The 21,577-nt window shown below is 41.9% G+C and overlaps 4 protein-coding genes and 1 non-coding gene across 7 annotated transcripts; 3 read left to right on the plus strand and 2 right to left on the minus strand.

Annotated features, from left to right (window-relative positions):
* Positions 1–104: 104 nt before the first annotated feature.
* On the minus strand, positions 105–4,362 carry LOC103986078 (fatty acid desaturase DES3). The gene is made up of 8 exons (XM_009403956.3): positions 3,931–4,362; positions 3,697–3,786; positions 3,501–3,567; positions 1,968–2,060; positions 1,697–1,882; positions 1,512–1,592; positions 702–839; positions 105–599 (listed from the first exon to the last, which is right to left on the minus strand). Exons 1-8 carry the CDS (start codon positions 4,308–4,310, stop codon positions 408–410), a joined length of 1,227 nt encoding a protein of 408 aa, XP_009402231.2. The 5' UTR covers positions 4,311–4,362; the 3' UTR covers positions 105–407.
* A 6,393-nt stretch (positions 4,363–10,755) lies between these two features.
* On the plus strand, positions 10,756–15,515 carry LOC135613193 (ERBB-3 BINDING PROTEIN 1-like). 2 transcript variants are annotated; one of them, XM_065110279.1, is made up of 10 exons: positions 10,756–10,893; positions 10,991–11,102; positions 11,183–11,267; positions 11,377–11,526; positions 11,629–11,782; positions 13,950–14,165; positions 14,301–14,437; positions 14,530–14,621; positions 14,758–14,940; positions 15,236–15,515. In XM_065110279.1, the coding sequence occupies exons 2-10, from the start codon at positions 11,009–11,011 to the stop codon at positions 15,310–15,312; spliced, it is 1,188 nt and encodes a 395-aa protein (XP_064966351.1). In that variant the 5' UTR covers positions 10,756–10,893; positions 10,991–11,008; the 3' UTR covers positions 15,313–15,515. The 2 variants fall into 2 exon arrangements, with proteins under 2 accessions (XP_064966351.1, XP_064966352.1); XM_065110280.1 differs by having other exon boundaries at positions 10,805–10,893; positions 10,998–11,102.
* A 246-nt stretch (positions 15,516–15,761) lies between these two features.
* On the plus strand, positions 15,762–19,542 carry LOC135613194 (transcription factor bHLH30-like). 2 transcript variants are annotated; one of them, XM_065110281.1, is made up of 5 exons: positions 15,762–16,026; positions 16,149–16,274; positions 16,399–16,515; positions 18,020–18,400; positions 18,902–19,542. In XM_065110281.1, exons 4-5 carry the CDS (start codon positions 18,173–18,175, stop codon positions 19,370–19,372), a joined length of 699 nt encoding a protein of 232 aa, XP_064966353.1. In that variant the 5' UTR covers positions 15,762–16,026; positions 16,149–16,274; positions 16,399–16,515; positions 18,020–18,172; the 3' UTR covers positions 19,373–19,542. The 2 variants fall into 2 exon arrangements, with proteins under 2 accessions (XP_064966353.1, XP_064966354.1); XM_065110282.1 differs by lacking the exons at positions 15,762–16,026; positions 16,149–16,274; positions 16,399–16,515 and having other exon boundaries at positions 17,918–18,400.
* A 51-nt stretch (positions 19,543–19,593) lies between these two features.
* TRNAH-GUG (transfer RNA histidin (anticodon GUG)) lies at positions 19,594–19,665 on the plus strand. The gene has a single exon. It is a non-coding gene; the product is annotated as a tRNA-His (tRNA).
* A 980-nt stretch (positions 19,666–20,645) lies between these two features.
* On the minus strand, positions 20,646–20,975 carry LOC135611629 (uncharacterized). The gene has a single exon (XM_065107264.1). It carries the CDS (start codon positions 20,973–20,975, stop codon positions 20,646–20,648), a length of 330 nt encoding a protein of 109 aa, XP_064963336.1.
* Between the last annotated feature and the right edge of the window lie 602 nt (positions 20,976–21,577).

The raw sequence follows: 21,577 nt of genomic DNA on the forward strand, positions 1-21,577 counted from the left end.
AAGTCATACATTTAGCAGTGAGTATATTGCCAGTAGGGCAGTGATCTTCTTCTTCGGCAACTCTTTCCTTCAAACAGTTGAAGAAGAATGAAAGGAACCAGACATCGAAGGGAATCGACTGTTTATTCCAAAGAAAATAGTTTTCAAGACAAAATGAAGATGCTGTTGTTGCAGCACCATTGTTCAGCAGTTGATGAGACTAGATAATATATTCGCGCCACAGCTTCTTTTTCTTTCAAGTAAAGAAGAGAAAATTAATCGAGTTCACCACCATCGTTGCTCTCTCTCTCTCTCTCCGGATCGCCCAAGCCCATTACAGTAATCGACTACTCTAGTTTTACTGTGTAAGGCATCAAGACACGAACAATCTTCCTTGTGTGTAGAGCGACATCGGAGGCTGGCTTGCTTCAATGGGATTTTTGCTGCCAGCCAGCGTACAGCCGAGGGTCGGTCTGGTAGTAGACAACATCTCCCTCGTCGCTGACAAAGTGATCGACTCTTAGACTCCTGAGCAGAACGCCAAAGAGGTGGAGTGGAAGAGGCCCAGATTTCTCTGGTTCTCGGTAATACTTGCCGAGTACAGGCTTAGCAGCCTTTGTCTGGAACAGAAGAGTGGAAGAAAGAACATGTTAGTGCACAGAATACATCGTCATGGATCGAGGAGAGAGGGAAATGGATTAGGAGCGTGACTGTATGCTTACTGCTTCTACTAGGTTGTAGTGTGGTATCTGGGGGAAGAGGTGGTGCACGACATGAGTTCCGATGTCATGGTGGATGTTGTTTATCCACCCGTAGTCTCTGTCCATTGTCGTCAGCCCTCCTCGCAGATAGTTCCATTCCTACAAGATGGAAGGAAGAAGGTGAAAGGTGATGATGCGAGCTAAAAGGACAAAAGTCTCTACTTAAGTCGATTGCCGAGCAGCATAAACACCATGACTAAATTGTCTCCGCGAAGGTCAATTCGGAGGATTCACAACCCTGCCCGAATTAACTGGTCTTGGAAAGCAGGCATGCATGTGAGAAGCAGGCCTTGTTCGCGTCAGATTTTGATGTTCGAGCCTCAACCTTCAACAAGAACAGTTGCTTTGACGAGTAATGCCTCTCTCTCTCTCTCTCTCTCTCTCTCTCTCTCTCTCTCTCGACCTGTGTGTGTGTTGGGTAATGGGCCCTGGTGAGGTGGTACTAGCTAGCTAGTTGCTTTAAACCTGGGACGTTACTCGTTGCTTTGAATTTGGTTGACTTGCTCGGCACTTCTGTGGAGAATTCCACATCATAACTTGATTTGTCAATCAATTGATGAGTGCCCCACCACCATCATAAGATGCTGAATTCACTACATATAACATGTACGTCTGTATGCAATAACCTATATTGATAACTGGCCGGCCCATCACCATTATAAGATGTTGTCGTGTGCATATATAACCTATAGAGCAGCTCACAAAAAAAGACGAAAGAACCAACTGGACTGTCCTTGAGTTTTATGATGAGGGAGGGGAGCATCGTCTTACCTTGCCACGGTACCAGGGGAGCCTTTCGCGGTGGCCATGGTGGTGCAGGTAAGTAACCAGATCTAACCACATGATGAAGACCTGATCCAAGGAAGTTGGAGATTACTGCATCAGTTGCAATCGCAGGCCATGCTTTTTGTAAGTTAATCGTCAACTTCTCATGGATATATACTATTATTACTCACCAAGTGTGGTACGCCGTAGAATTTGAGCACCGCAACAGGGCCGTACGCCCAGGACAAAATGAGAAGCGATGCCACCATGGCTGACCAGCAGATGGTTGATACCATCACATCTTGTTTCTCCTCCGGATGAAACAGTTTGCTGTTGGGCAGGAAGTGAGAGCCTTCCTTCCCGGGGCTTCTCCACCACTGTCGGATCACAGCCACGAAGAAGAGATTTAAGTTCAAAGAATTGGCAAGGCCTGTCATCTTGGGTTAGACTCGGTGGACTCACCAGGTAGGCAGGGAAGGCAAACAAGGGGAAAGGTAACCTGAAACGCAACGTTCGGCTGGACGAAGCCATTCCCCTGTATGTCTTCTCGGTTAACTGAAACAAAGCACAAGTCAATTCCATTTGGCAAAGCAGATCGACTAATAATTTCATCGAAGGCCCCAATCTATGATGAGAAAGATTACTTGGGAGGGCAAAAAGAGTGGAGCGAGAATCTCAAGTATTGCAGGTGAATTCTTGCAAACTCCATAGCCAGACTCGAGCATCAAACTCTGGAGAGCTAGCATGGATCCTATCGGGTTTAACATGCCATAAATGTCAGGATATGCTGTGATCCAAAGATCTGAGGAAAGATCACGCATCTCTGACAATAGTCTGCCACAAATATCAATCATTCACCTTCAATCAATGACAACACCATCCCACACCTGTGGGGCTCGTTCGTTGTCAGTGACAGGAGCATGGATTGGACAACTCTACGATCTGCATCACCCTGTCCCTTAAACATGAATCCATCAAGTCCCTTAAACATGAATCCTTGATGATGGATTGGGTTGTTCATCGAGAAAATGTAATAATTCCCGGGGTATTTTTTTTATTCCACTTAATCAAAGAATATTCACAGTCAAGTAGTCCTGGGAGATATTACTGTATCTCCTGTCGACTAGTGACTGAACAATATATAATTAGCACTGTGGACTGAAGAAACATGTGAGAGCAGCGCCAAGTTCGCACGCTCCCATAGGAAGAGCGATGGATGATCGGTCATTTACATACTGTGGCATAATTGTCACAAGTTCCCATGTCTCAAGGTCATATCCAGCAGAAAAGTTGAGACGGTGCAGAGGAGAGAGAGAGAGAGAACAGTGCACAGGAAGGAGCGGAGAACAGCTTTAGTGTGGGCTGTTTGCAAGTTGCTCGAAAAAGAGACTCGATCAAAGAAAAAAGACCGAGACAGGTCGAGCCACGGGTGCCTTTTTCTTCTTCTTGAGGCAGAATCCAACCCCTCTCTTAGGGCTGTAGGTGTCAGGCCCCATTCCAGCAAAAAAATAATTCCATTGCTGGATTTCCAACAATCTTGTGGTCGACCGTCGCCCTAGACATAAAATGGGGTCCGACCATCTTCACTGACACGCTAATCAAAACTTGTAGTGGGCTCACCGTTCCTGAAACTAACAGCCTGGAACTCGTCCACTACTAGTTGGCTACAGAATGTTGGGAGTTGTCCTCCGGCAACCAGAGCTACCCTCCTCTCAAGGAACTTCTAATCTTGTTCTAAATTGAACTGAACTGGAGATCCCAGTGTTCGATTCCGATTATCAACTCTACATAGGAAATGCATTACCACGTTTTCCTAAATAGGCTCACCGAGCTGAACAACTTTCAAGCTGTACATAAACTAGAAAGGACTCAGAATCGAATGCCATACGACCGAAATATTCTGAACCAGCTTCTACAAGAACTAGAAAGGATAAACCAGCAAGACGTTTGCATTTGCAATGTTTAGAAGCAAAGAAAGAGATAATTATTACTGACCGGGTGCCACGATTCATCCTTGTCAACGTTCCCATGGTTCTGGTGATGAGTTCTGTGGCTAATCCTCCTGCTCCAAACCCCAACGGATGAGAATAGCAATAATAATAATAATAATAATAATGTGTATACATATCTGCGAACTCCGACCATGGGCTCCTGGTTAGGGAGCTGGAGATGAGGTGGAAGCAAGACTCACCATCCATGGTATGGCACCAGAATGGCGGAGTGAAGCAAGTGCCCCACCACATTGTTCAGCCGCACACTGTCGGAGAAGCTCCCGTGCCCACTGCCAACACAAGTCCTGTTAGTTCCTCTGTTCTGACTCTATCGCACATTCGTTGATCAGCTCACAGCGAAAAACATCATTACATCTTTCTAAAGTCTAAGCTACAGCAATGCGAGCGTAGAAGACAGTGAGATGATGGAGTACCAGTCATGTCCTAGGACAAAAATGGCCCAAAACATGGTGCCTTGGGCGAGCCAATAGACATGCCAGAAGATCCAACTGTTAAGATGGCCGGCGGCTAGCGCAAGCGCGGCGATGACGACGACGTCGCGAAGGACGTAGCTCATGGACCGCCATTTGTCCTTCACCCAGCAATGGCTCGGTATGGCCGCCCGGACGTCGCCGATCTTGAACGGCGGGCGGTTCGCGGACTCGAACTTCCCTTGCGGCTCCCCGCCGTTCACCAGTTCCGCTTCTTTCTTCGCCATGGCTACCATCTTCTTGGGAGCAGTCACAGCCCAAGACCAGGGCCAGATGTAGCGGAGGGAGATCCTGGGACGAGGAAATGAATACAACAGCCTCATGGTTTGTTGCTGGTCTGTGGCGTGGGGAGGAAGGGGGTGATTTGCCTGCGTATTTATTGACGCGCTCTCTCTCTCTCTCTCTCTCCGTTGGAAGCAGCTTCAGTGCGGACTTTGCTTTTGGCCGATTACTCCTCACTAGAATCACATGTGATAAATTCCTAAATATCTCAATGTTTGATTCCTAATAATATACATGGTTAACAATAGCACACTTTGAAAGATTCTTCTTTCGGTATAAATGTAAATAAAAGTCGGGTACAGAAATGTTCGTGCCCGACTTCACTCAAGCCTCGGCTCACGACGACGGGCATGTGCGTAGCTTCTCTCTCTTAGATAGGTTTATATATATATATATATTGATAGATTTGGGTATTGGTCAAGTCAAGCTCGGTATTTCCGATTGCACACAACTGACCCATCCTCACCGTAGCGGTGGCCAGGTGGGGCCTCCACCAGTCCCGCAACTGCTCAAGGTTGGGGGTCCATTCACTGGTGTGTCGTGAGATGAAAACCGCGTGACAAGCCTTGTCGCCGCCCGCTTGAGGCGTCTATTCAAGTTAAGAGGCACCGAGTAATTAAATGGAGATATTGGCGTATGAAGTGCAGTGCAGTAATCGAGGAGTGTCATGTGACCCAGCAGCAGCAGGCGTTGGTATAGTAATGAATGACCCACTGGCCTCGGACGAAAGATGCAGATCTGGATTCTGAAGTAGATCTATAAAATTGTATCCCCGGTACCACACAAGAACCATCATGATGGACGACCATTGGCAGAGTATCCAAAGTAAAGCCCATTCCATGCGTGATTTGGGCACGTAAATAGATCTGATCCTCTCGAGCTTTATGTCCACAGCGAGACAAGGGTGGCAGGATCCTCCTGTTCTCGTGCTTCGTCGTCTATCCAGTCCGTCTACTCGTGCTTTTACCGACGGTTGCACGATCATTAACTTTTTTTTTTTTTTTTCCCGTATATAATTTGAGCACGTAAAAAGGTGTAGGAAAGCTTACTCTTTGTGAGGTGTACCGCACGACTAGAACAATTATAGTCGAGTGGGCGACAACAGGCGCTCTCACTCATGTTCTATCGACCGCTACTGGGAAAGCAGTTGAGTTTCTTGGATCACGCAATCTTGGAAAGTGACCAACGAGTGGAGGCGATGTGGATTTGGCATGACAGGACACCAAGGTTGGGAGCGGGATGTGCGCGCTGCACAAGCAGGGCTCGTTGGCTCGATCGACAGACATTTTGTACCTTGTCTCATCCAATATTCTCGAGCTTCGTTTGCGCAGGGAGGGAGGGAGGTGGGGGAGACCTGCTCGTGGCGAGTCCGTGATCCACTGGTAAAAGCAAGGGCAAAAAGATATAAACAACTCCTCCTTTCCTTCAATTATGGTGGAGAGAGACATCGAGGTGCTGCTGTGCTACCCCTCCTCCTGATCACCATGTGGTTTCGTCGGCGGGTGGGGCTGAGGAGGAAGTCCTAAACCTAATCTCGGCTTGACGATGAGGTGGTCTGCTCGCTAGTGCCGGGGAGCATGTAGGATCGGCCGCCGTACAAGATTCTAAAGTGCATGCCGCGGGATGCAAGATGTGTCATCGGTCGCGAGCGAGATCTGAATCCACCTAAGTTAGCGATTCCGGAGGACGCACACTCCTACAAAATATTCCAAATATTAATTTACACAATCAAGATTGGCTTTAAATCTCTAAAACTTTACCAAATCTGAATTTATAATAAACACATATTAATTTTCATATAATATAATATATGTCTTTCGGTCACCATTAAAAAACAATAAAATTATGTTTAATTTTAACATGTATTATTATGTATACGAGCACATAATAAAAGTAGGAGAACCGTCGAGAGGGGCGGTCACCCGACCTCTATCGGCCCCGCAGGTTCGGTGGAACCATGTTGCATCTTGATCGTCCATCCATCATCCAATGGTGAGAGTTCCTCTCCTCGATTTAAAGGCCAAGTGTTCCCGCCACCTGTCACACCGCCGCCCTCGCTTCCCCAACCGCAATCCTTCTTCCGACCATTGGACCGTTAGATTTCTCCCACTCTCTCTCTCTCCATCTCTCTCTCTCTCTCGCGAGGAATGGCCTGGCTTCGTTCCCTCCCTCGATTCGACTCCTCTCCACCTTCTCCGGCGCCCGGGGCCCAGAAGCCGCGGGTGGTGGTGCTTGGGACGGGATGGGCCGGGTGCCGGCTGATGAAGGGCATCGACACCCGCCTCTACGACGTCGTCTGCATCTCCCCGAATGAATATGAGGTTTCACTTGAATGTTATCTTCTGTATCTTTATGTTTCTTGTCGAATGATTAACTCGATTATGTACTTTCCAACGGTTGTGGCTCCTAAAGTCCTCCCATCGTATTATGGTTTTGTTTAAAGTTGCATGGATCTTTCACTTTTGTAAAAACATCGTATAGATATGAGGGTTCAGACACACAAGTGATGCTTATTCTCATACTGTTGACTAATTACGAGTGATCTAGCTTAAAGAATCTTGAGTTTGGATTCCAATATCATCTCTCCCCTTTGAGATTGTAAAGGATGTTGAACCTGAAAAGATAATTCTCGATGATGGATCAGAGGTCCCATACGGACTTCTTGTGTGGTCTACGGGTGTTGGTCCCTCACCGATCGTTAGATCTTTACAACTTCCAAAATCACCTGGTGGCAGGTATTATCTTCCTTTTTTTTCTTTGTATTGTATTGTTTTGTTTTAGTAGAGTATTGGGTTCAGTTTGTAAAGATGGGAGTGAATAGAGTTTTACATGAAAAGGAAACAGAGAATAGAATCAAAGCAAGACGAATGGTGGAATCGATGGAGAAGAAGAGTAAACAAAATACTTCATTTATTGTTGTTATTCTGCTTCATGAACAGCTATCCTCTTGGTTGCAACACCTTATACAGAGCTGAATCTTGATACAGCTTGTCCTGTGTCAAAATCTGTTTTATTCTATAGTCCTGAACTTGTTTTACTGGAAGTGACTCCTGAAATCAAAAGCAGGTTGCAGAAAGGGAGGGGAAATTTCTAGCTCGTCTATTAAATGGAATTGCTAAAGCCGGTGGAGGCTATGCAGCAAACATAAAGACTTGGTGACCCTTTTGTATATAGGCATCTTGGAAGCATGGCTACGGTTGGAAGATACAAAGCTCTCGTAGACCTTCGGCAAAACAAAAGTAAGATCATCATCATCATCATGTTGAAGTTTTACTGTCAAAGTAAAGCTTATTTTGTAAGCTTTTGCAGGATGCACGGGGGATTTCTCGTGCAGGTTTTGTCAGCTGACTCATTTGGCGATCTGCATAACTAACTCGGGTGATTAGTTGGAGAAATAGATTCTATGTTGCTATCGACTGGCTTACCTACCACCTTTGTATTTGGTCGTGATATAAGCCGCACATAGAAACAGTTGATTAGGTATAGAAAACTTTACTCTTCATTCGATCACTAGAATCGTGTCTGTACATTTATAGTACAACCATCTCTCAACCCATAATTTTACATGTAAATACTGATATAGGGGATTGTACAATACACATCTTAAATAATAACAATAACAATAATAATAAAATCATAAAGAATCGGTTACGTGAATTTTTTTATCGTTATTGAGATCTATAAAAAGTTATATGTTTAGTCAAGTTTAGAATATTTAAATCTTTATTTATTTTTTGTCTTTCTTTGCTTTTCAATTGTACAAGTAACATTAACTATTTCACCTTTTCTTATGCGCATCTAGAGGTCTTATTATATATTAAAATGATACCTAGTTGTTTACGAATATAATTTTTTTTTTATATTTTTTCTTATAATTTTATATATCTATATCAATATTTTGTATCTCAACGATACAAACTTTTTTGTATATGTTGTTTCTTATCAGTCCAACATTTTTATCAACTAAGATAATATTACTAATAAATAACACACATCTATAAGTTATTTATACATCTATAAGTTATTTATATAAGTAATTCAGTAAATTCATCCATTATCAATATAAAAAAATAGAAACTTAATATAGATCTAATCTTATGTTAATAAGAAACTCACTAAACACACTATGTGTAGTTCTAACACTAATGACTACATTCTCGTATATGTTTTTAGTAACATCAATATAATTAATGAATACATATATTTTTTTATATCTAAAACTCACTATAATAAATATCTAGAAATCAGTTTTCTTTAAATCAATAAAAATCATATGTAAATCAATTATTTTTCGTTATTTACATTTTTTTTATTAATTATATTAATAAATAAAAAAAATTATATGGTTGACTTTTCAATCATAAAATTAAATTGATTTTCAGAGATATTTATTTCAAGGTTTATCCTATTTTCGATATTTATTTTCACTAATACGACTTATGATTTTAATTCCTCTATAATTTGAAAAAAAAATTATATCACCCTTATTTTTACAAATTGGTACTAAAAAACTCTTTCTTCATTTATCGCATATCTTTTAGAATCTCATGATTTATTAAATAAGCTAGTTAACCGGGCTACTTTCTTGTCCTTTTATACCTCAATAAGAATACCTTCAGGCCTCACACTTGTAGTTATTTTTATCCTTTTTAATACATATTTTACTTCATTAACTCTAATTTGATGAACAAATATATGATTATTAAATCTAATTTTTTAATCTTTAAAACGTGATCGTTAGTAAAAAATTATTTTTTGAGCTTACACCACCACCGTCTTTTAAGATTAAGCTTGCATTTTTAGTTTCAACAAATTTTTTTTTTGTTAAACTTAATTTTATTTACGATCATTGTTCAAATAATATTAATATTATCTTCATATAAGTTTTAAGTCATCTCACTTTTTATCTCATTTTTAAATATTCAACTTTATTCTTAAAGTGAGTATTTATAATTATAAGATTATATAAAATTAAAAAAAATAAAATCATACAATCATCTTCAATTTTCTCCTCGTAACCTAAAACCCCCCATGCATCCTTTTATATTCATCTATGTTTTCCTTTTATATCATCTAAGCTTTTTCAAAAAAAAATTTTGGTTTGATCATTTAATTCAACTTGTAAATTTTAGAACTATAGTTCTATCTTCAAAATTTTTTACATCTACAAATTATTCTTAAGATCCTTATCAACAATAATTCCTACACCAATTTTATGTTTTACTTTTTCAACGTACTAAATATTAAATCTAGTCCTATCAACATCTTTTTATTTTTTTTCCTATCTATGTAATCTATTGTAAGAAAATAATATTCATGTTTTTTTCTATCTTAGTGTTTATCAATTTTAATTTCTTTTCAGAAAATATTTTTATATTCTGAGTTACTAACTTAGCTCTCCATTCCCAAGTTAATTTTTTACTATCATTAATTTAAAATAATGAGAGAACATAAACTTACGTGACACCGTATCATATCCGAACGTAAATGTGATGGTTTACTTTTAGACAATCTGTGGCTCATCATTTATAATTCGAGATATATAGATGATAAAGATGTCTAGTGTTATTTTCGGACGATAATCTATCTGTATACTAAAATGTATATCTTAAAGTTAAGAAAAAAAAAAAAGAGAAAGAGAAGGCTATACACGTCATGATTTACATCAACAGAGAAGAGAAGCATGAGCGTGGTGCAAAAGCAGATGACGTCGTTTGACATGTTCTTGTATCAGTTTCAAGCGAGAGAAATGACCTGTGAGAGAAGTCATCAAAGAATCTCTGTTATCTGGTTGTTCCTTTCACTCTTCTCCGGTCGTCTCCTCCGTCCTGCCTGCCCGCTGGGGTTTACAGCTCACAGAAAAACATGACATGTAGAAGAAGCTCGTTAGATTAAACAAATATGAGTACGAATCGAAGAGAAAGAAATAGGAAACAACATGTGTTCGTTCGTTCGACACCGAGTACAAAAGAACCAATCATGGCTGGCAGCAAATGCATCGTAGGATTAGCATATCATGTCACATTCATCGTGGAACACGCTGTACCGATTCTGATGGCAATAGTCGGAGGCGTACTCGACTCGATGACATGGTGATCCGCTACTGCGAGTACGTGATGAACCAACGAAGAGCTAAGATGATGTTTCTACGGTTGGTGATTAAATGTCTTATTAATTAATTTTATTTATTTTATATTATATATATTTATTTATTTATTTATATATCAATTATAAATGTACACAATTTAATCGCAGAACTCTACGATGATGGGGTGAAGTCTTTAACAAATAACTTAATTAGTAGGTTCAAAATTTACAGCATAAGATTTGAAATTCTCAATCCATCCATCGCAAATGGGTCGGATGCTTTGGTATAGATTCGATTCGTTATAAGAACTGGGGATCGAGGACCGATTCAAACAAATGCAGGGGCTTACGTGAAAAAGGATCAATGCCGAAAACCCTCGAGCACGTGTGTGTCTCGTGCTTTCTACACGTCCTCGTGCTCGATATAAGTAGAAAGGATTGCCCTAGCCCACAACCGATCCATTACGCCGCCTGCCCGAAGGCCTAATTCCTAAATCGGCGCACCGATTGCTGTGCTCTCCATCTGATTTCTCCCTGGTACCAATCTATTTTGGGTGCTCTGATGATTCTTCTGATTTAATGCTATCCTTTTTTCCTTTTACTTTCTGTGATTTCTTTCGTTTGGTGTTTTTAGGGTGTAGGGTTTAGAGAGATGTCGGATGATGAAGCGAGAGAGGAGAAGGAGTTGGATCTCACCTCCCCCGATGTCGTCACCAAGTACAAGAGCGCCGCTGAGATCGTCAACAGTAGTGTTTCCGACCTTATTTATGATATCCTCCGATGTGAAATTTTACATGAAACAACTTTTAATTTTTGCACCGTGCAGAGGCGCTTCAGTTGGTGACATCCAAGTGCAAGCCCAAAGCCAAGATTGTTGATCTTTGCGAGCAAGGCGACGCTTTTATCAGGGAGTACGTTTTCTTGTTCGTTTTTATGTTTCCTTTCATATAGAACATCAACTTTCTCTGCTTTTGATTTATACACTAGTGCGCAAGTTGAAGTTTGCATTGGTTGCAACAGGCAAGCTGGGAACATATACAAGAATGTAAAAAGAAAGATCGAGAGGGGTGTAGCTTTTCCCACATGCATTTCTGTCAATAATACCGTGTGTCATTTCTCACCACTCGCCAGCGACGACGCTGTTCTGGAAGAGAATGACATCGTGAAAATGTATGTGTTGGCTCGTCTAGATTGTTAGCTTGCTCTCTGCATATTGGCTTGTTTGAGGCAGCGGCCATGTTTATACCTGTTCCGTGGTTCTCTATCTTTCAGTGACATGGGATGCCACATCGATGGGTTTATTGCAGTGGTGGGGCACACTCACGTTATCCAGGAGGGGCCTGTGACTGGTAGAGCCGCAGATGTGATTGCTGCTGCTAATACCGCAGCAGAAGTTGCCTTAAGGCTTGTGAGGCCCGGAAAAAAGGTATCTGGACTTTGGAGTTTTCTAAATGCAGAATAAAGCTGACATCGTTTTTCATGGTCACTGGTAGCTTTGAAAATGTTCGACTTATCAATAGAGTGTATTCTGGTTATGTTATTTTTTTTTTTTAAACTACATGCCAACGAAGTGACCTTTGTTTCATTGCTCGGGGGATGATGCTAGATAGGGTGAATGTCAATAATTGGTGGTTGGCCTATGTTGGATTTTTTATAGTGCAACCTTCTATTACTTGTTTTTCTATATTATGTCATTGCCAGAATGTTCTTGGTTTCTTGTGGTTCCTGGAGGAAGTTGGTTAGAATTTTATTTTTAGGTTCCTTGTTTCCGATAAAACTATTTTATTATTCTTTTAGTTTACAGAGGAAACGACCGTTAAACATAAGGTATCACTTGTGTCTACATTGACACACATGCAGTGTGTTTGAACCAGGTAATGGATGGAAGTCTATGCTGTTGTTCTTCTTGTTCTTTTTAAGTGCCTGTTAAAGACCATATATTTTAAGAGCTGGTGAATAGCGACCGATATAAGCAGAAACCAAAAAAGTGTATATCTTTGTAGATGGACCTTGGGTCAGATCTATTTTGTTTAGATTCATTTGAATACCTTGAAGTCCTTGCCTATACCAGATGCAAGCATTGCGAATTTCTAGAAGATCAGTTGTGATTAGTTGTGTGGACTGTGCAGCTAGTGGATTAAATGTTATATTGGCAATATGGCTGTTTTGTAAATTCAGTTTGGATTTTGTTGCAGATTGTGTGTCTGAGATCTTCCAAATGCTCGCTATCATAATCCTGATAGCTTTATATTGCTTAAGCATTCTATTTCACTCGACCTATTCTAGCTGTCATTGTTCATGGACCGATAAATATCTTACTGTACAAATGGTACAGTTGATTTGTTTTAGTATATCTTAGTGATTTGATGCTATGGAAAAGTTTATTTGAAGGCCAGTCTTCTGGAATTTAAAAATTAGATTGAGATCATCATTAGCCCTTTAGGAAACCTGAGATTATGATCGTTCAAAAATAAATAAATTACAAGATCGCTGGAATTTAGCAAAGAAGTAAAATAACTGAGAAAAGTAGGATCTCTTTACCTTTTCTTGCGCTCCACTTGTTGCACTCATCCTATTTCCTCTTCTCTCAAGACAACCCTCAACGAAGGAGAGGGAGGACTAGTTGTTTTTGGATGGGTGGGGGGAGAACCTTTTTTGAACTCAGTTTGTTTGACAGCGGAACATAAATCCAGCCTGAAGTGGTTGTCATAGGAGTCAATTGACCACCACAGCAGTTGTGGATCTGCACTGGCTTATTTGAGAGGTGCCCAATAGTGTAGTAATTAACCATTTTTTTGACATGTTTAGTTAAAATCTTATTGTTTCGATTAAGACAATAAGATGTTTAACTAAATATGTCAATGGTGGAAAAGGATCCATGTAGCCAACTCCAAATAGTTGGGGCTTGTGGCTTTGTTGTCGTCATCTTATTGTTTTGATTAGATTATGTAAAAGCTTGAAACTTTCCTGTAGTATTCTGACGTATATGATCATCTGTACATTACAATTGATACTAAATGTCCAACGCATCCTTCATTTGGATGGATGTTTTGAGTATGCCATTCAACTGGCCTTGAAATCACTTGAGTTTAATAACTTATGAGTTATGAAACAAAATATCATTTTCTGTAATGGCTAAAGAAATTCATACAAAATCAGTCAACTGGATTTCAAACAATGTTCACCCTCATGTTGTTTAATCAATTGTTTTACAATTGGTATGCCTTTCTGGGTTTTTTTTGCTATCTTCTTCACAGAATATAATCGACTATATATATATATATATTGCATCTGGAATGAATGAATTTTTCATGTTATTTTTAGTGTATTGATTATTGTTTGTGATGTGTAGATTTGTATAATTATGTACCTCCACATGTACTCTTTGATTTGTGTTACTTCCTTTTCCCCCCCTAAATTCTTTGTATAACCTTAAATACTTTTCAGCTACATGAGGAATGGGTTCTAGATATCTAATTGTGAATCTTTTTTTTTATGTTACTCTATTATGCTTATTACAAGCAGGTGCTCCTATGTGCCTTGTGAATTGTCAGCTAGTTTCAGATCCTTATCATGCTTATTTGCTGTGGCAGAACAAGGATGTTACAGAAGCTATTCAGAAGGTAGCTGCTGCCTATGACTGCAAAATTGTTGAAGGAGTGCTTAGTCATCAGTTAAAGCAGTTTGTAATTGATGGGAACAAAGTCATAATCAGTGTAACAAACCCTGAAACACGTGTTGATGAATTCGAATTTGAAGAAAATGAAGTATATGCAATTGATGTTGTGACTAGTACAGGTGAAGGAAAGGTGAGAATGACTATCCGAAAGATGTCTCATGCGATGATCATCACTAAAATTCCTGCCTCTTGATAAATTGCTACTTTATTTGCACAAACCTTAGTCTCATATACTGATTTGCGGTATTTATTATGGTACTCGCAGCCAAAACTGTTGGATGAGAAGCAAACTACAATCTATAAAAGAGCTGTCGATAAAAATTACCACCTAAAAATGAAGTCTTCAAGGTTCATTTTCAGCGAAATAAGCCAAAAGTTTCCAATCATGCCATTTTCTGCAAGGTTAGTCATTTTCTATTCTTTGCCAGAGTTGAAGCAGTCTTTCCTTTTTCTTTCTTTGGCGTGAACTGTGTGCTTCTTTTTCTTCTAAACAGGGCTTTGGAAGAGAAGCGAGCTCGTCTTGGACTTGTTGAATGTGTGAACCATGACCTTTTACAGCCGTACCCTGTGTTGCATGAGAAGCCTGGTACTCCTTTTTTCTCTCTTTTTCTAGAAGACATTTGTATGTCGTTTGGTTGGCCTCATTTGTTCATTGTTCTTTCCTGTATCATGCTGTGAAACTTTCGACAAAGAAGTTGTTAACCTTTTTACTTACTTTACAGGAGACCTGGTTGCGCACATTAAATTTACAGTATTGTTGATGCCTAATGGGTCAGACAGGATTACCTCTCATCCACTTCAACAATTGCTGCCTTCCAAAATGATTGATGACAATGCCGAAATTAAAGCATGGATGGCCTTGGGAACAAAGACAAAGAAGAAAGGTGGAGGAAAGAAGAAAAAAGGTACGAAGACATTTGTTCTTAACTTGAGCGGTGGTCTTTTCCTCCCAAATTCTAGTTTGAAATCATTCAGTGAATTGCTGTCGAGGGTGGGTGGCAAGCAATCTGAAGCTTGCGACTTAGCGACTAAACTAGAAAGTTTTGGTGCACCTTATTTGGCTATACTATACGTGTTCAAAGCATGTATAGGCCATGCTTTGAACACGTGATTTGGCTGATATATATGATTAGGGCGATTTATTCTGTGAATGGATAGTCTTAAAATCTCTGTTTCTTTTGTTTTTCTTTGCTATTGCAGGCAAGAAAGGAGACGCCCAGGATGATGCAGTAGAATCTGAACCCAAGGATAGTGCATCAAATAGCACAGCGGCTTAGCGACTAAACTAGAAAGTTTTGGTGCACCTTTATTACATTTATTAGTGGCTTCCCGAGCGTCATCCTTTCATGAATTTTATGTTTATTTATGGAAATGAAAATGCAAAATATTCTAATTTTGAGTAATGATTTTGGATTTTGTATCGAAAAATCTGCAGAGCTCCGCCCAAAAGATGAAGACACAGAGATTCTCTATTGCTTCAGTTATGCACTTAAAACTGAGTGAAAAATGTTTTCGAAAAATATGTTGACTAAAAAATGATTTTGAGTTTTCAGTTGCTGGTGGTTTATCTAACTTGTAAGACAACAATGATGGTTTCGAAGTTATTTCTAGGGCGGGACTATTATGGATTGTCTGCAATGACACATACCACTACAGTTTTAAAGTAGGAGGCCACCAGCGATGATGTTGGAATTGTATTGGCGGATTGTTATGGTTGTGGTTTCTCCCATGATCGTATTTTTGTTTGACTTGATCCCCATACCTCGCCCTGCTCCCAACCATTTCACCATTGCGTGGGTTCCCGCCTAAACATGTATTGGTGGTTTATAAGAATTCGTGATCTCTCTCTCATGGCAAGCACCGGTCCCGATCTCTGAGTGGAGGCCCCAATAGGCCGAGGACACCGGATCTCGGATCGCCCCCCCCATTGTGGCCCTAGCGGAGGTTGCAGTCGTTACCGGCGAGGAGGACGAGGACGTGCTCCTTGATCTGTAAGTCGGCCTTGATCCTCATCGATGACGGTGTTCCTATCTAATTCTTGTGGGTTCCTTTGTCTGCTTCTGTTGCCGTCGTGGCTGATGATGATGATGGATGCTCCGCTTGAAATGCGCAGATGTACCGATTTGATAAATAGGGTAATCAGTGGAAGGGGAGGGGGACCGGGGACGTGAAGTTCCCGGAAGCACGGTGACGCGGCCGGCAGTCCAAGACCCTCGAGATCACGCCAACAACCATCTTGGTTCAACGCTCATTCCTTTTGTTGATTTTAAGCTCTGCTGTTCTTGCTGCTTGTTTAGATTTTGTTGAGCTTTCGATTTGTCCTCATTTCCCCCCATTTCTTTTCGACTTCGTTTCGCATGCAGTTTGTACCAACGATTAAGATCCAGGAGCATGCCGGCAACGATAAGTCCTACTACCTGTGGCATGGAGCAGTGATGGCGAATTGATGTTCTGCATCATCCGCTTCGACTCTGTCGAAGGTGAGCATCTCGTTCATTCTTTGCTAGCATAAATTTCTTATCTGGCACGAACTATTGATTCTTCGAGTGCCCCATCTTCTTCGAGTTCACGGGATACCACAAGGCGTATACATCTAGCGTCTCTTTTTGTTAGTTTATGTTTATTACTTGATTTGTGTAGTATGATTCTCCGCATCTTTTTGAGTCACCTTAGTTATTGTCACCCATCAAAGAATTTCCAAGTACTAGCATTCTAAGGTTATACCTTTGCCGACTGTTTATGGCTTTCGGTAGGACCTACCTGCCTTATATTCGAGGTGATTGTGGGTCCGATATGGGACGCCCCTTTGCTCCCAATGAGAAGCAAAGGTAGGTCAGAAAGGTAAGCTGGGAAACAGATTGAAAAATTATTATTCATAGTTAAGGTGATACTATGATGATTGAATTCTTATGGTGGTTGGTGGCTGGGGACTAGAGATGGATGGCATGTGGTGAGCGATAAGATAGGAGACGATGTGATTGGTAAAACAATTAGCTGCCCGCCCATGTGAAGACCAGTCGTGAGTTGGAACGATAGCAAGATCATGGGTGTGTTTAAGAAGGTGATTGATTTGATTTGTTTTGTTTATTTCGGTGGCCTGCCTTGGTGTTCTTGTCCTGCTTTTGAGAACTCGGGAAATCGACTATTCTGACTCTCCTCCGAATGTGTTAGTTAATTCTCGACATACACGAGATTGTTCGTTTCCGAATTTTTTGTGTGTTGGAGATGGAAAGAAAATGTGAAAAATAGCCACAAACAGATGGATGGATGGATAAAGTCTCTGTGGCTGCGTCTCTGTCCATCTTTATCTTGTGATTGTTGGACTTGTTGGATTTATGAGCCAATTATCATAGGTCAGTTTGGTGGAGTCGGCCACAGGAATCGCCGACCTTGGTCTGCGGGGGGGGCCGACCACGGGTTTGGGTGGGTCGCAATAAATGGAGGAGGTCTCAAAGTATCATCAACCGACCGACCTTATGATCTATGGGACAACCTCGAGGATAGCTTGTCAAATCTGATGATGGTGGTCCTCATCGTATCACCACCATGTCAGACGATCTGAAGATTACGTTCCCGCAACTACAACAGTAATTTTTTAGGGAAAAAAAACAGAAAATTACTGGTTTTAAATTTGGTGTCTCTGTTTCCACTGTGTTGGAACTCACACGCATATATATATATATATATATATATATATACATATTCTTTCGTCACGGGACAACAGGAGCAACAGATACTTACTGCAGTCCCGAACAAGGGACGGTCTGAGAAACACAGTAAGGTGTGTGGGGGAACCTTAGTACAGTCTGAAAACAATGGCTATGACGGATGCCTTTCCAATCATGCCTGTAGTTTGCACCATCCCTTCTTCACGTCGTATAATGCCAAAGGAGAAGTCCTTTCCCTCCTTCCTTCCTTCGTTCGTGTGCTCTTTGCTCTTTGGGAATAGAGATATTCATAGAATAGGACTCTGGTGGTTTGCAGTCCGGTGGTGATTTTTAATAACCCAATCCGAGTCGGAACCAGTGCAGCTCTCGGACAAAAAGGAGAAAAAGTAAATGAGGAGGTGGAGTACTCAAATGCTACATCAATGCGCTTGGGTGAAAGTGGGGATGGTTGTTGACTTGGGGCTTACCGATGGCTGAATGCTTCGCTTCTTCCTCTTGGTCTGAGGAGGGCAGAGATGGCAGCTCCTGCTCTTCTCTCATGGCCCCTCTGCGGCTGCTTCCAGGGCAGGCCAAACCGGCGTCGGAGGCCAGGGACTCGGCGGCTTTGAGGATCCATAGCGAGGCCGAGAGGAGGCGTAGGGAGAGGATTAACGCTCATCTTTCCACCCTACGGCGTATGATTCCCAATTCTACCAAGGTACGTTTATCCTTCACCTGTGTGGATGTTATTTTAGCAAGGTACAAATGATTCATAAAGCAGGAAATTAAACTTGTCGATGAAAGATGACATAGTGATGGTAGTCATCGACTATCATCCGGTAACAGTCTTCTTCTTCTTCTTCTTCTTCTTCTTCTTCTTCTTCTTCTTCTTTTATTTGTGTGGATAAAATATATGTTCTCTTCGTTTATTTTTGCTTGTCGAGTACATCAACCTTATCTATTTGTCACTTTCTTAATTTTTAACATATGCAAGCTTGTTTGGTTGCCTTTTTCCGCTATAAAACGCACATCGTGGGGTTGTGATCAGTAATTAAACCAGGACAAATGGACAACCATCTTCCTTATCTCTTCGGACAGCGGTCCTGCTGTTGTGTCTTCAGCGTTCGGAAGCTTTTGGCTCATTTTTCAGCTGCAGCAATGCCCCCAAACTCTTGTCTGCTATACTCATTTGTCCTAATCCGGTCTCATCCGCCTGCAGATGGACAAGGCGTCGTTGCTGGGCAGGGTGGTGGATCATCTGAGGGATCTGAAGAGAAGGGCGCTCGACGTCGACGGAACCATCGCAATCCCCGCTGAAGTGAATGAAGTCGACGTGGAATTCGATGCAGGGCATCAGCATGCTTTCCCTGAGGAGGAGGAGGAGGGAGACGACGACGATAAGCTGTACATAAAAGCTTCAGTTTGCTGCGACGATCGGCCGGACTTGTTGGAAGAACTGAGCGATGCGTTCCGCCGGTTGGGGCTTCGAGCTGTCAGAGCGGACATGATGACTTTGGGGGGACGATCGCGGAACGTCTTCGTCTTGTTCTTGAAGGATGGTGATAGAAGCGTGTGCTTGAGCTCCCTCAACAGGTCCATAAGAGAGACGTTGGGCAGGGTAGCTTCTTCGGGTGCGCCGCAGTCCAACGTGTTCGTGAGCAGGAGACGCAAAGCCATGCGATCGCATTAGGGTATTCTATGTAGGACATGCATTATCGTGTGCTTTGATGGCGCCATTCTTGTTATGTTACTGTTCCCATTTAGTTAATGGTTGGACGCAATATGTTGTTTACGTAAAGTATGTAAGTTTTATGTATTCTTAATTTTGGGTTTTCTTTGGTAGGTTGACATTGGTAGTTATTGGAAATAAAAAAGTTTTAATATGAAAATACCAACTAACAAAAACAAAGCGTGGCTGTAGTTTAGTGGTTAGAATTCCACGTTGTGGCCGTGGAGACCTGGGCTCGAATCCCAGCAGCCACAGGATTAACTTCCTTTTTTTTACTTACCTCTCTTTGTAAAAAATAAACATTTTAATCATTCACTTCAGCCGCGTGGAAGGAAGCAAGCAACATGACACTATCCAATCGAATGTTTAAATCCAAAATCTTATTAAATGTGTTTTATTTAGCATTTACTTTAGCCTGAAAGAAAATTTTGATAATAATTAAGAGTTATAAATATTCCAAACTCATATATGTGGAGCGAAGCATTCGGAATTAGTGTGGATTGCATCGATTTGATCACGAGGTTTCATGCTTACAAATCGTAAATTTTATTTTGACGATTGAGGGGGGTTCGTTCAACTACACCTTTGATCAACGTTATCCGGGCTCACTCATTGGTGCATTCTGTTAACTCTCTTATCGTGTTATGTTACTAGTTTTGAAGAGGTTTTTGTCACGTATAACCCAATACAATGTTTGTAAGATCCGATCCCCTATACAATCCTCCTCTCAATCTCTGGATATCGGATCTCTGTAATTAAGTTCGGATGAAGCCATTGACATGTACGGCAAACATAAAATACGATACGGCAAGGAAACTGGCATCTTCTCATCATATCTACGCGACATCCGACATAAAAAGACGAAAATAATACGCATATAATCTCATTTCTACGTGACATGCATGGCTTGGAAGATGAAACCAACCATATGAACCATGAGTGGCCCCAGAATATGAACCATGGGACTGCTTTGCTCTCGGTGTCTCGAACAAACGCAAGGCAGCGCGAAATAGCCACCGCCCGAGCCTCGATTCTAGCAAAACATCAACGCCGAAAACCCTCATCGTCTCTCCCTCAGGCCACAACCTCCTGCTCCGCGGCCTGCGATGATTCACCGAGCGACGCCCTGCACAGCGGGCAGCTCGTCTGAGCCCGTAACCACTCGTCGATGCACTCCACATGGAACCCGTGGCCGCAGCTTGGCAACACCTTCATCTTATCCCCCTCCATCACGCTACTCAGGCATATCGAGCACTGCGCCTCCTCGCCGGTCCCCGATGCTCACCGAGCCTGTTTCCGCCGATGAGCATGGCACCGGGAAGCTACCGATGATCTGCGGTTCGAGGCAGGCTGCCGGCGCCATGCTCACCGAGCCTGTTTCCGCCGTCCTGCGGCTGTGGCGATACGCCCACCTCACGAGCAGGCACAGAAGTGTGGACGACAGGAGAACGGAGACGGAGATGAGGAGGATGAGGTTAAGGAGGGCGCCGCCGTGGACGTGGAAGTTCTTGTCGTCGAGATCGTCGTAGTGCCAACGGAAGGGCTGAGCCTGCTGGGCTGCCATGCAGGCAGGCGGGTGATGGTGGTGGATACGGATTGTGGTTTCAGCTGAACGAGGGTGAGATGTGCGATGGAGTTTTGGCCCGTACCACCTGAGCTCATCATCTCCTCACCTATCTCTCTCTCTCTCTCTCTCTCCTCATCATCTCCCCACCGCCGGGTTAGGTGTCCAAACGGTCGGCCACGCCATCTTGACTCGACCCCATATGGACTAAGCACATGGGAAGTGTTGACATGATGGTGGGCGTTCGGGTTATGCGTGCCTCAGACCTGTCGTTGAGATCGCATATATAGGTTGTCTCGTTCGATCACGAGTAAGCATATATGATGAGTTATGGTGGTCATATAAGACTTTTTAATGTATGAGTGGCGCTAATCAGATATATGATGATTTTAGTTAGACCATCAATTCATTTGTGTAGATCATCTGATCTACCGTTTGTAATTTGATGAGTTTTATAAAGCCTTAAACCGCTACAAAACAGCAAAATTTGTATCGCAAAGTTGTTGGTCCAATTCGAAAGCCTGCGGTGTCTATCTATCATACAAAGCGGAGTAGAATGCAAGATTAAGCCAACCCCACCTACACTTGGGTCTTTACATGAC

This window comes from Musa acuminata, chromosome BXJ2-5 (genome assembly GCF_036884655.1).
Source record: "Musa acuminata AAA Group cultivar baxijiao chromosome BXJ2-5, Cavendish_Baxijiao_AAA, whole genome shotgun sequence".
Taxonomy (NCBI): Eukaryota; Viridiplantae; Streptophyta; class Magnoliopsida; order Zingiberales; family Musaceae; genus Musa; species Musa acuminata.